A 13423-nucleotide genomic window follows, 5' to 3' on the forward strand; every position below is an offset into this window, starting at 1 on the left:
CCATGTCTCGTCTTTTATATGTATATATCTGACGTTCTAACGATACTTGGGCTCTCCCATGCCTTCCTTAGGCTTAGGTCCCAATTCAATTGCACCGGTGCCCGCCCCGGCCGGGCTCCGAAGCTACAAATTTGCTCCGGTGCACTGCCGGGTACCGGGGGTTACCCATCGGTGTTGGTCACGTCGTCTTTTTGTTACCGGTCCCCGGGTTCATCTTAAGTCCAACTTAAATTCAACCCGGTGCACGGCCGGGCCTAAAAATACCCACGGGGCCACGTAGGGGTCATGCCCGAAAGTGCCAACAGCCCATGAACTGTCCGGCAGGGTCCCGTTTTCCAATTGGGGCCTGGACGAGCAGTTTGGAGAACGAAAAGTACGATAAAAGTACTTTAATTTTTCGTTTCCGCAAACAGCCCAGCCGGGCCCCGGGTAGAAAATTTGACGTATAGGCCTTACCTGGACAGACTTGGTCTCCGGTATCTTTGAACTTTCGAGTAAATGACCGCTTTACTTTGAACAATGATGTACTCTTCTGTAACGTCTTTCTTGCGTGTGATCAAAGTCTCTTACACGTATTACTATTAGAGCACGTGCCTGTCTATCAAAAAAACGTTAACTAGCATGTGCTAGTTTCGAGTGGTCAAACATGCAGGGATTGCCTAATCCTCCTGATATAAAGAAGCTGCTCAGACGAGCGACAGATGACCAGCACACAACTTTAAGATCTTACAACTGTGAAGAGAAAGGGAGATGTGAAAGGGTTGCTTGTGACAGTTACTTTTTGTTCTTAATTGCTCGCTAATGAAGCAGATACTAAGGAGCTTATCGCGTTGAAAGTGTCTGGATAAGAGTAATAAATCAAAACGTCAGCTAAAGCACGAGGGCGACGTTAATCCACCTGATTCCACCTGGCAGCCACCTGGTAACGACAAAAGGCTGTAAGTCAAGTATAGAGCTGAAGGCCGCCAATGAAACAACACGCACGCGCGCCACACAAGGGCCCGTTAACCAAGGGGCTCGGAAATAAAGGCCGGGCCGTTTTCTTATTTTCTTTCCATAGGAACGGCAACATTTTAAACCCCTCACTACCGACAACAAACATCACAGCCCATGGATACATTTACCACGTTAGAGTTGGCACAAAAGGCGACTTGTCTCCCGACCCCGTAACAAAGTGAGGATATTGCACCATGTCTATCAACGGAAGACCTTGACATTGTAGGTGGAAAATAACACGCTTACGTCTGAAAGTTTTCATGTTATTTGGGCAGTTTCTAATACAACAACTAGGACAATTCTAGGTAGTCTCAAAGTGCTTTTGACTGGTGACTTCAAACTTTTAGGCTCCTTGGTCCAAAGAATTTGCACCTGACTTCAAAGCAAGTAGGTGTAATACACGAGCCAGATGTAATGTACGATTTCGCTATATCTAAAACTGAGCTAATTCCAGAGTATGTATTCAACGGTTTTGAATGTACTGCTACCCAATAAACCAGACGGCTACATGTGACAGTATTCTGTCGCAAAGGATGCCGCGGAAACGTTAAGGTGGAAACATCTGCGTCTGGTCAACACTTCACGAAAACGTCAAGTGGCTGAACAACAAAAAGGAACAGGTTGCTGAGTGTCCTTCAGTGCCGAGGCAGGGGGCAGAGGGTGGGGGGGGGGGGGCTGTCATGTGTAGGTGAGTCATGCACAGGGACGTGGCTTTCTTACTCTTGGATAACACGGGAAAAACATGAAAACAGCTCTTGCATAATACAGAAACGCCATTTGTACCTATTGGCAAAATGCCCCACCATGGACCATGTACGTACGGTGTTTCGGACTGGTACTTGTTCATGTAAGAAGTCGTTCGCATGGATATTGTATTTACACATCAAATCATCGAATGAAAGTATTTTCTCATGTTATAGCTGATATCTACGACAGCTGGTAGATACAAAAAGTATTGCAGACATACGGCATATTATACAAGAGAATTCAAAACTGCGAACTGGATCCAACGTTAACGTTCTTAGAATCCGTCCAACAGCCTCGACGCATTCTGGGTAAGCTATCGGATGGTCCATGATGACTAAGAATAGAGTTCTTACAACAACAATTTTTCACTGTTTTTCCATCCTGTTTTCCTTGCTGATGCTGGGTATTTCTTGGATACTTCAAAGATGTCCTACTTTCAAAACAGGAAGTTATCAGACCTTGGTGTTGATTCAATATTTCTATTGAAACGTCCCAGACAAATACACGACACCTGTCAAATAGTGTTGCCTGTTGACAAAAATGCAGACTGCTCAACGCCAGGTGTTGAGTATTTTGTCCATTCAAGCGATCACTTTAAAAACGAATGACACGTACATCTTCATTTTTATCTATTATATCAGCTGTACATATATATTATAATACGTCGCCAACGCTGCACTTTGTAGATGGTATGTTCGCAATAATGCAAACAAATCATTTGCCACTTCTGTATATGTTGCTGACATCGAAGTAGCCCAGTGCGTGCGTCATCAACATGCATTCCGTCTGATTTCTGTGGATGTCGTTTTGATTTTGTGAATTTCGGCGTTTTCATGCCATGCTAACATGTGTTGTCTCCAGCATGATCTGAACTGGTTCCGATCACCTCTCCAATATATAGGTGCCATTTTCTATGATGTCACCGTGTGCGATAATGTGAAACTGTTTTCCTAGTACAGTAGCTACAGGGTGGTGGTGGGAATATAATACCTACCCGACACCGTATACTGAATAAACGTTTGTCGAAGAGTATTTTGACGTAACGTAGACGTAAAGAAACACATGACAGTATGACGTAATATTTGAGGAAACGTCTTTATGTTCCGCCTTCAGTATGTTTCGCAACAGTAGGTCTAGAGGTGTGAAAGTTTACGAAATGTTGAACTTGCAGTGAGAAGATGTCAACTTGTCAGGAAAGGTTTATTCCATCCCAAATTATACATCAAATCTCGATATCCGGTTGGCTATGGTACCACTTTTCTGGGAGGTCGGGGTCAGCTACTGAATAAACGGCGATTTGCGCCTTGGTATAACTTGTACGTCCACAACGAACACTGACTCGACAGGTAAGAAAACTTGCTGTCCTCAGTCCATGCACAACGTGTTGTTGAGTTTGTGTTGATGGTGATTCCAAGGATACATCCATCGCGACTGACAATATCAGTCAAAACACACCTTGCACAGATTACCCAACTTTAGCTACACATGACGCAACCAGAACCAGTGTTATTTCTGACTCATTGTGCGCCAAGTTATATCGATTGTCGTCTTTGACGTGGTCCGATGTTTTGTTCCGTTGACGTTACGGTAACCATGACTACGGGCTAGCTAATTTGATGATGGATTACGGAGAGATTAAGCACGACTCCGCCCATTCAGATATTTCCGGTAAATTCATTGGAGCCCCTTTTAGCCTAACACAATTAAGAGTTGATATTGTATGGCAACAGTTATCACTTTTGTCAACAGAACCAGCCTATAAATAACGGCCTCACGGCGGACAAGTTCAGATCAGAGAAACGAGACCAGCGGAGAAAACGTGATTTATTGGTAAGCATGGCGTCTGCAATTGTAGAGCGCTTCTAGTTTGAACTTGGTCTATAACCGTGGTTAACATTGATTTGTCTATTACTTCGTTTTAAACCTTTTTTGTCGGCATAAAGTCTTTTTTCTTCATTTTTTTCTATTCTTATTCATCGTACTCTGTTCCACATCGACAAAACCTTTAGGTCCTGTCATCACCGATGCCCAACATTGTCTCTCTTATTTTTTTCAGCAAACTAGAACAAGAGAAAATGAAGACCATGACGAGTAGTGTGCTGTGTGTAGCCGTTCTTGCCAGCCTCACCACTGTTGTGCTTGCCAAACCTGTGAACACTGGTACCGGAGTAGGCGCCGCCATCTCCAGGTAAGACACACTTCCAGTCATTTCTTGTCATCAGAAAGTCGGTAAAAAGTCATTGGGACTTTAGCCTTGCGTAAATACCTAGTTTTGTGTGAATGATTCTAAGGTACGTGATCGACGATGTGGCAATGCATTGAAGAACATGTATGAGAATCACAATTCCGGAGGAAGCACAATTCCCACAGTAGTGCTCTTTAGCGCACGACTACCAAGAGTATATTCATCATGGTGATTAGAGGTAGCCAGTTGTTGGAAGTGAAGTCATTTTTCTGACCCTGTTCTTGCGACGGCCGGACTCGCGTCGTGTCGAGCCGATCCGTGCTGTTCAGAAAGGGTACAAAGCTCCTCTTTACAAATCGTATTCATGTATGGAAAAGTGAATGACGTGGTTTTATAAAGAACAGAGCAGTGGTCTCTTTTTCTTTTTTCTTTCTTTGAATTCATCATGTGCGCAATTTCCCCAAAGACGCATTTCTAAGATCACGACTCCATGGCCCCCCCCGTCAGAAAAAGCTTGTCTCTTGTTTGCCGAGTGCGTCACGGTACAAAAACATGCATACACAACTTGTAACAACGCGAATTTACAAAGCGCTGCCTTTGTATATGCGGCACGACGCTAACCTGTTGTCGTTTGACTGACCATGTCCAGGACGATATCGATAGACGACGACAAAGCGCGCAAAAAAGAGCGGCAGTCATAAGTTATGACAGTAGTAAAAATCATTGTAAGATGTAGATTTCACATATGTATACAAGATGGGAGAAAAGACCATATAAAAGCGGTTACAATAAAAACGATGAAAGGTTAACCCCATAGACGAGAACAAGCCAACTGCTCGTGCTGAGGTGATGGTGGGCATGCACGGGCACTTTGATAAATGTTTTTCCTTCATAGAGAGCAACTTTCCCTCATGTGGATTAGCTTTTTCGTTCTTTGTTTTACGCAACCCGTTACAAAAGTTGTTTGCAGCAACGTAAAGACAGTTCTTTTTACGGTTACATCATGTGTGACGTGTCCCGGATATCTTCATGACGTCTGTGATCTACACAAGTCTAGACCACTTCATGAAACCGCATCCTGGGTGACTATTCATTAAGAACACACATGAGAAGGGAAAGAAAGGCTACGGTGGGGGGTGCACGTGGGCAGTTGCCGTGCCCATTAGTCCTGCATCGTCACTAGCTTGTTGAAACACTGAGAACTCTCGATCCAATATAATCCGCCATCTCAAGAGCAGCAACACCAAACACCGGAAAATAAACAAGTCACGGCTTGGTGAAGACCGAACCTGGGTGCTCTTGACATTTTTCGCAATAGCTATTAATACAAACCTTTGACGTCATTGGGGTTCTTTCGGTCGTGTTGAGCAACACTCATGCCATATTTTGTGACGCTTTCAGTATGATTATCATCACCGACTTTTGTGACCGCTCTCGACAAGGGGTATGATTTTAGTGCGTCTGTGACTGAACGGTTGGACACTAATACTTGCCATTTTTAAACGGTTAAACTAATACATAGTCTGATCAGGCTTCTGCTTAGTTCCACGGAGACTTTCACGATGGTTCGTTATGAAACGCGCTTTCTAGAGTTGTTTTTGCCCCGCTGAGATGTGATGTAATCAAATACATTAGATATTTGCTGACAGTGGTGTAACGGGAGGATGCTAGATATGTTGCATAAACACAAATGACGTAACATTTCAATGATGTTGCAATATCGCAGCTGGAACCCTGATATAACGTTGCAATGAATCGTAGCTTTATCTCGTAAGGTTTTCAGCATCTTAGAAATCAACTGATCTCAGGAAATTGTGAAATTCAATCTTTTCTCCGCCTGTTCACTCTTGTCCCCGTGTCTAGACATGGTCAGAAAATGTTTTATTTTTACTATTATAATATTCTTCCTCTTAAAATAAATCATTCATTTGTTCATAAATTCAAAATTATACAACTTTCATCAAAATTAAAGACAAAGCAGGACAAAACGGCTCTTGGTCAATGTGCTAACCCGGATTTGAGGACACGGTGTATCCCCTGGTACATCACTGGTCCGAGATAAGAAGCACCAACTCTCTGAAGTCTGAACTCTACTTAAGTGATGCTCTTGACTCCTAAGAAACAACTTACACAAAGCGCCAACAGCCTGTCCCTGGGGTAAGGCACGTGCTGAAAGACAAGAAGAACCCGGAGCCCGTGTCTGCATCAGTAGGCAGTGAAGTTGGTGCCGACGTGTTATACACTGTACCGGATACTACTGAAATATCTGTTTATGGTTAAAAACATGATATTGCTTAACAAGCAGGAAGGGAGGAAACAGCAGCCGATACTTAAGTTCAACCCACCCTTTTCTGTCGGCATAGAAAACGAATTATTGATCTACATATCCCTAATCACCACTAATACCACATATACTACCCGGTAGTGTTTTAGTTTCATATTCCATGACTTTTGTACTGCTAAGCCCAAAGGTAATCATTCTGCATCCTCTCGGCTGCAGGCTCCAGGCGTGGAACGGGTTCGTGTCCCAGCTGGAGATGCTACAGACGGCCATCCCCGAGCGGCTGTACTCGAAACTCGTCGCCGACCTGCTCCAGGCGCTGGCTCGGGCGGACACCGACGCGCTCCAGAGGCTCCTCCAGGCCACCAGTCCGGACTCAACTACCGACGATATCGAGGGTGAAGGCCGGGGAGGTATCGATCTTCTGGCCGTCCTTGATAAGTTCCTACAAACCAAGAGAACACCCCACAAGCACAAACACCACACGCTACCGAATGAGGATGAAGAGACAGCTGAAGTTGTCGGCATGTTTGACAGGTCAGTGGCCATGCAGTTGAACGTACGCCAGACCCTGTTAAAGTTGGATCCTAGCACTGTTCTAAAGGGCAGCTTTGTTTCACAGCTGCATGTTTCACATTTTCTTATTTTTTATCCATAATGTATAATGAAACAGGCACTCAAGGAGCCATCTGCTTCAAACATAATGCTCTAATATCATGGCATATTTTTTCTTTCTTTAATATATGAACACCTGAGACGGGCTCATCTGTCAACACCTGTTGTCATTTTCATAAGGTAATTCTTTTTTTAACTTCACTAGGCTGACGTCCGGAAATAAGGAGGACAGGATCCACGTAGAGGAAGACCAGGAGGCGACTGATGTGAACCACCACGGCAGGACAAAGCGGATGGTGGAGGTGTTGTTATCGGGGGACCGGGAGAGAGAAGCCGCCCGGCAGGAGGAGACGGAGGTGGAGCGGATGATCCGGCGGCTGGTGGCGGAGGCGAGCGGGATGATCCTCTACACGCTCATGAGCGACTCCTTGGCAGAGCTTCAGCCGGGACAGTCCTAGATCACGGGAACCAGAACTGAACTTGAACTTTCGGGTACCGACCGTTGCACCATGATGGGATTACTCCAGAGCGTGGCCATGTCTGCAGTTATTTGACGGACTCATTGTGTCCAAAGACGTGTTTTTGTTGATATTAATTTATTTCTAGGACGACGAAGGCTTGGCAACTTGTTAGGTTCTTCTATTGTTTTTTGTGACGTCGTTATTGTATACACGTGCCTTATTTATTGAACATGCGACAACAAACTTTTGAAAGCTTTTTTGAAATATTTTTTTTGAAAGCATTATGTTCATGCACCTTATTTATTTTAATTTATGCTCTTGTGACATGTGAACTTCTCATCAATTTCTGACGTTACTTTCATTGATGAGCACATAATTTCAAATCGCCAGAGCCAACGAGTACAGATGTTAACCACAGACACAATCCTCACCAGACTACATACTTAATTAAAGGCTTCAACAGTTTGTATGGAATACATTTTGGACATAACGACGAAAACGTAATAAACAACGTAAGCATGTGATGGTGTGTTTTGTGTTTTAATGGAAGTACATGTACATGTTTTCCACAAGGCAGGAAGTTGAAATTCAAACAGGAAGCTGATTAAAATCAGGGAGCTGATATCGGTTGTGAGTTATTCGTTCATTTGTCCCTTTTATAGACTGAAACAGAGGAAGTGAAATAACCGCAGGAGGGGGACATAATCAGTCTATTACACAACCTCCTGCTGCTTGATGAGAATTTGGTGCAGTCAAGGACTAGTGTAATGATCAATGGGAGGGCTGCAATATGCCAACGGAAAACATGAGGGGCCGACAGCTATGTATGCGCAGGCCTAGGATTCATTTCAAGCTTCAGCATTCCATGTTTGAAATATTGAGATAAGTATAATGCTCATTGGAAGCATAATGTCAAAGCATAGACATTGTTTATTCACTCAAGCAAGTTAAGTAACGTCCTCGAAGCTTCTTTGCCTCTTCCCAGAAGTCTTGTGTGTCCGAAGTTAGGGCAGTTCTAGTATGACCTCTTTCAGGAAAAACTTGGTCGATAAGAATGATATCTTTCACACAATGGCCATAAATCTCAAGTTGTCAAGACCACTGATACTTTAGAAGTTCTAAACTCCAGAAGGTAGTGCTATATTCTGTTTCAATTTTGTTACGTACAAAATGCATAGTGATTTATAATTTACGGAAAAAAGATAAGGCCCGCATGCATCGAAAAGAATTCAGTATTCCTCTAAACTCCCCAGGTACTCTCTAGTTACGGTTTCTTCTCTGGCTAAATTGGCATTTTCACCTTCCATCGTTTTCTCAGTAATAAATTAAGAAAGAATGGAGTTATAACGAATGTTGATAGCTGGGCACAAAAGTTTTTCTCGCGCATAATGATGAAAGCTACAAACATACCTTTGCACATATTGATATCTACTAAATGTCTGCAGTTCTTAGAAAATAATTCTATATGATGCAAAAGGAAATGTATTTCACCAAGCAAATTCACTTTTGATTCCAAACATGATAATTAAAAGTTTATACAAACTCACGCACTAACTCAAGAATAGTCACTCTTGTTAATCTTATGCATTTATTCAAATCAAAGTACACTGGTCAATTAAGCTACTTTGTATGACTTGTGAAGTCTTAATGAAGACCTTATAGTGTAAGAACTGAAAGCTGACAGTGTTAGCTCCCACGTTGTGATGCAGGGCTCGAAATACCACCTGCATATGCAGGTTAGTGCAGGTAAAATTGGAGCTGTGCAGGTATTTCTGGTGTCTACCTGCACCTAACCTGCACTGGTTCATGTGCTGGGATTTATACATAAATATCATATGATGAAGGTGTATGTGGATTGCCATTAGTTGCATTGACTGTTACCACCTATAAAGTATAAAAGAAAAAATAGCAATAGTTCCTGAACAATTTTAGTATAATCCATACATCCTACATTCAGAGTGGTGCAGACAAAGTTTGTCTGGTGCAGGTAATTTTCAATGTTACCTGCACCAGTGCAGGTATGCAGAAAAACGTATTTTGAGCCCTGTAATGTTTCTAGAACATATCGAAGTCTGATTTCTCATCTGACATGTGTACAGACTCTAAAGTACTTCTTCTTGGGGGAGGAACTGATATCAACAGAAATAGAAATTGGACTAAAAAGTGACTATTTGTACCAGTAATGGTTACCTGGGTGTTGTTTTGTTTCTCTTATCTTTGACTTGAAAATCCCACTACATATCTCCTAACAAGGGGCAGGTCAGCGCGGATAGTGGGTGTGGGGGTGATAATTCTAAGCATCTGGAAGGGTAACATGAGGAGGCTACTTGTAGAACTCATGTTCTGTCTCGTCCTTCTTGATTGCTGTCTTGTATGCCTTCTCAAAGTCCTTTGCCAGCACAATGTAGCGGTTCTCTCGCACTGCCAACATCCCTGTGGAAACATGGCAATGAAAAGTTGTGGTTGCTGTGGACTTTCTCCCAATAAAATCAAGAATTTTCTACTTCTCACTTATATTGTAAAGGGTGGCAAGTATCTTCCTCTAATTACTCTGAATTTGAAGTGTCTTGAATTTCTGACACATTATTCATTTTGGGTAGTACATATCTGAAAATGACTTCTACCCTATCTAAAATTTAGTTTGGAAAGCTGTATTATAAGATTGTAAGTTAGAACAGCACAAAAGTTGCAGTTCACCTGCTTCCTGCACGATGGAGTTAATGTCAGCGCCACTGATCCTGTCAGGTCTGGCCACATAGTCCTCCAGGTCCACTTCCTCAGACATGTTCATCTTACCGGTGATGGTCTGAGGAAACAATGCAAATTAGTACTTTTACTGAGCTGAAACAAAATGAACTGGTCTGATAAACTGACTGAAGGTCTTTCACTTCACATTAAAAAAAATCGTAAAAAGTTTCCAAGGACTTCTATGTTTTCCTGTCTAATTTTCAAAGTCAAACAAATTATGAGTCTACAGCGGCCTCACCTGGAAGATGAGTCGTTTCTGTCTCCTGTCCGGCATGGGAAACTCGATCTTCCTGTCCAAACGACCTGGCCGCAGCAGAGCAGGGTCCAGCGTGTCGGCTCGGTTGGTCGCCATGATGACTTTGACATTGACTGTTTGGTCAAACCCGTCCATTTGGTTCAGCAACTCAAGCAGGATTCGCTGGACCTCTCGATCAGCTGTCGAGAAAACAATAAGCTTGAACTACAAGTACAGGTACAAAATAATGGGACGTATTCTCCTCCTATTCAATTTCAGAACAATATGCAATACTCCTGACTTAAGTGTCCTTAAATTTATACTTCATCTCTTCTACTGACTGAATCACAACTGATAACCATACCTCCTGTCTGTGCATCAAATCTCTTGGTTGCTATGGCATCGATCTCATCAATAAAGATGATGGCTGGTGCGTTCTCCTTGGCTAATCGAAAGACATCTCGTACCATTCTTGGGCCTTCTCCGAGGTACTTTTGTACAAATTCAGAACCGACAACCCTGAAACATAAGAACAGTATGGGTAAACCAACAGGCCTATTCTAGACGTGCACATGTAAACATATGACATAATGGTTTGAAGATCAAATCCTGTGCAACACCTGATTTTTTTTTTGCCAAAGATTTTTTTACTCACATGCTGAGCTATGTGAGTAAAAAATAATCCATATAATCAAATCAGCATTGCCTAAGCTACTAAGAACAATTAAAGTTGAGCTCATAGAACTCACCTAATGAAAGAAGCAGTGGTGTGATGAGCCACGGCCTTGGCCAGCATAGTTTTCCCACAGCCTGGCGGCCCGTACATGAGGACCCCCCGTGGTGGGTCAATGCCGATCTGCTGGTACAGGTCGAAGTGTGTGAGCGGCAGCTCCACAGCCTCCCGGATCTCCTGTTTCTGCATGTCCATCCCACCAATATCTGGGGACAGGAACAATCGTACACATGCACATTAAACCAACATCAAGAACTTCTACCCCAGTAACATAAGGCTTTTAATTGTTAAAGTTGAGGTGGTTTTAATTTCTAACACAGTGTATATAGTAGAACAGCTGTTCATGGCCATAATCTCTTTTTTTGCGTAGTATCATAGTCTGTATAGACTGACTGACAGAGAGAGTGTGAGTTAGTTTCCAAATTACACTTAAAAAGAAAAAAAGCTTGGGAACCACGGCCCATGTTCTGTTCCTCACCTGCGTAGGCCACATCAGGCTTCTCCTCAGCAGACAGCATGGTGATACTGGAGTCTGCCTCAGGGGGCAGGACATCCACCAGGGCATTACTGTGCTTGTGGAGCGCTACTGACGAACTGGGCTTCAGCAGCTCGCGGTCTATCGTACTCAGGATCCGCACATAGTAGTTGGACCCTGTGGTGGATCCCACAATCCCTGTGTTCTGGTCAACAGCCTCCAGGAACTGACCTATGGGTAACAAAGGTGGAAGTGGAAAGTGCCAACACTATCAACAAAGTGTACACTTAGCTTCACCAACACATTTACATACTAACATAGGCATTACAGCTTGAGCTCTGTCGTTGTCATAAATATGCCATCTTTTTACCCAGGAAGTCCATTCGAATTTACTGGATTACATACTGACTGCATATAGTCCTACTATGAGCAGGATCTTTATACATAATTCCACAGCCACATGCCAATCAGCCCCCATATATCTTGCCTGCTCTATTGAAATTGTGATGTTTCTATCACATCACCTTGTGATGTTTCTGCTATCACATTCCAGAAATTACTAATACTGCTCAAGTGCTCACGTCTCCAATATCATAAGCTTTCATTCTTATTTCGAACTACAGCACCCTACCTTCTCAAGACCCCAACCCCTACTACCTACAGTTTCCAAGGTATCTTCCCCTGATGGAAATGTACTGAAACTTCTGAAATGGTCCAGCCTACACAGAAAGTTCCGTACCTATGACAAGTGGAACACTCTGTATACGTTTGACCTCTTCCTGGGCATGCAGGTACTCCTTCTTCAGGTTCCGCTGCTCATCCTTAATGTACTCCTCTTGGACTTCAAGGAACTCCAGCTGACGCTGCAGCTTCTTGTACCTGGAGCAAACAGACAGTATTCAGACAGCTGATACTGTATGTGCTAACTGCAAGACAGGGCAAAGATGTTTTCTCCTCTTTTGAGGCAGCAAAAGTGTGGCTTCTTCAACATTTCAAATATACCAGATGGTAAGAAGGTTGCTTGACACATAATTTACACCTGTAATTTTGAAATAAAGATCTACAGTATTTATCTTCTTTGTTTTGTAAATCATAATTTTGCCAAACGTGGACAAAATTTGTGGATAAAATTTATAACTGTTATGTCATGTCACTGGCTTGGTATGTAGATTCGTACAGGTAAAAAGGGTGCACGAGACAAAGAACCTTAAAAAAACATGTATCATGAACAATTGAGAATAAGGTCTGTATGTTTGGCAAAAAACAGGGGTTGCATTATCATTATCCTTGTCCAGAAATTTCAGTGATGCGACCTGCCCCCCTCCCCACCATCAGGCACCATGCCCTGAAAGTATCCGAGTGCTTGTCTCCTGTCCCGACCCAGACGGTTCTTACCTTGTGTAGAGGTCCTCTGACGTGTCCTTCTCACTTATGGTGGAGGATAGACCCGTCCCCGGCCTGGACTCGGGGCTGGGGATCTGGGTTTCTTCTTTGTTCACCACTACTCCAATCTCCTCCATTTTGATGACTAGAGATTTGTGAGAACAAACCGCACACACACGCAAATAGATACACTCTTATATCAAACGCAAAAGTATGATGTAATATACAAATTAAATACCTTCATAAATTTTATGTAATTTCTATAACATATTCTAATCGATGCCATAAAATACTTCAAGTCAATATTGTCATATTGACATATTTTATCCTTTGCTTTGTTGTGTTATCCCATTTGAAGTACTTTACGATACCTAGACGTTTTACGTTATAAAAGTTTAGGGGGAAAACCAGTATACATAGAAAGGGTGGAGGGAAAAATACGTATTTATAAAAGTAAAATAAAAATAAAGGCTAAAGATAGTATATAGGCCTAGAAATGTTCTGAAATGATTTATAAAAAGCGTCATTGCATTTTACCTGACCCCAAAACACTAGACCATGAGA

The 13423-nt window shown here is 42.7% G+C and overlaps 2 protein-coding genes across 2 annotated transcripts; one reads left to right on the top strand and one right to left on the bottom strand.

Moving 5' to 3' along the window:
* The first annotated feature begins 3340 nt into the window (after nt 1-3340).
* Nucleotides 3341-9569, top strand: LOC118414351. Its single transcript, XM_035818356.1, has 4 exons — nt 3341-3573; nt 3800-3931; nt 6429-6746; nt 7030-9569. Exons 2-4 carry the CDS (start codon nt 3819-3821, stop codon nt 7280-7282), a joined length of 684 nt encoding a protein of 227 aa, XP_035674249.1. The 5' UTR covers nt 3341-3573; nt 3800-3818; the 3' UTR covers nt 7283-9569.
* LOC118414317 (26S proteasome regulatory subunit 6B) lies at nt 8855-13053 on the bottom strand. The gene is made up of 8 exons (XM_035818291.1): nt 12872-13053; nt 12216-12355; nt 11480-11707; nt 11018-11207; nt 10633-10787; nt 10272-10468; nt 9983-10091; nt 8855-9718 (listed from the first exon to the last, which is right to left on the bottom strand). Exons 1-8 carry the CDS (start codon nt 12994-12996, stop codon nt 9609-9611), a joined length of 1254 nt encoding a protein of 417 aa, XP_035674184.1. The 5' UTR covers nt 12997-13053; the 3' UTR covers nt 8855-9608.
* Between the last annotated feature and the right edge of the window lie 370 nt (nt 13054-13423).

The sequence above is a fragment of the Branchiostoma floridae genome, chromosome 4, assembly GCF_000003815.2.
Source record: "Branchiostoma floridae strain S238N-H82 chromosome 4, Bfl_VNyyK, whole genome shotgun sequence".
Taxonomy (NCBI): Eukaryota; Metazoa; Chordata; class Leptocardii; order Amphioxiformes; family Branchiostomatidae; genus Branchiostoma; species Branchiostoma floridae.

Coding starts and splice junctions, on each gene's coding strand:
- LOC118414351 (XM_035818356.1), top strand. CDS start 3,819: ATGAAGACCATGACGAGTAGTGTGCTGTGTGTAGCCGTTCTTGCCAGC. Junction 3,932..6,428: donor GTAGGCGCCGCCATCTCCAG/GTAAGACACACT, acceptor TCTCGGCTGCAG/GCTCCAGGCGTGGAACGGGT. Junction 6,747..7,029: donor GTTGTCGGCATGTTTGACAG/GTCAGTGGCCAT, acceptor TAACTTCACTAG/GCTGACGTCCGGAAATAAGG.
- LOC118414317 (XM_035818291.1), bottom strand. CDS start 12,996: ATGGAGGAGATTGGAGTAGTGGTGAACAAAGAAGAAACCCAGATCCCC. Junction 12,356..12,871: donor TCAGAGGACCTCTACACAAG/GTAAGAACCGTC, acceptor TGTTTGCTCCAG/GTACAAGAAGCTGCAGCGTC. Junction 11,708..12,215: donor GAGTGTTCCACTTGTCATAG/GTACGGAACTTT, acceptor TGTTACCCATAG/GTCAGTTCCTGGAGGCTGTT.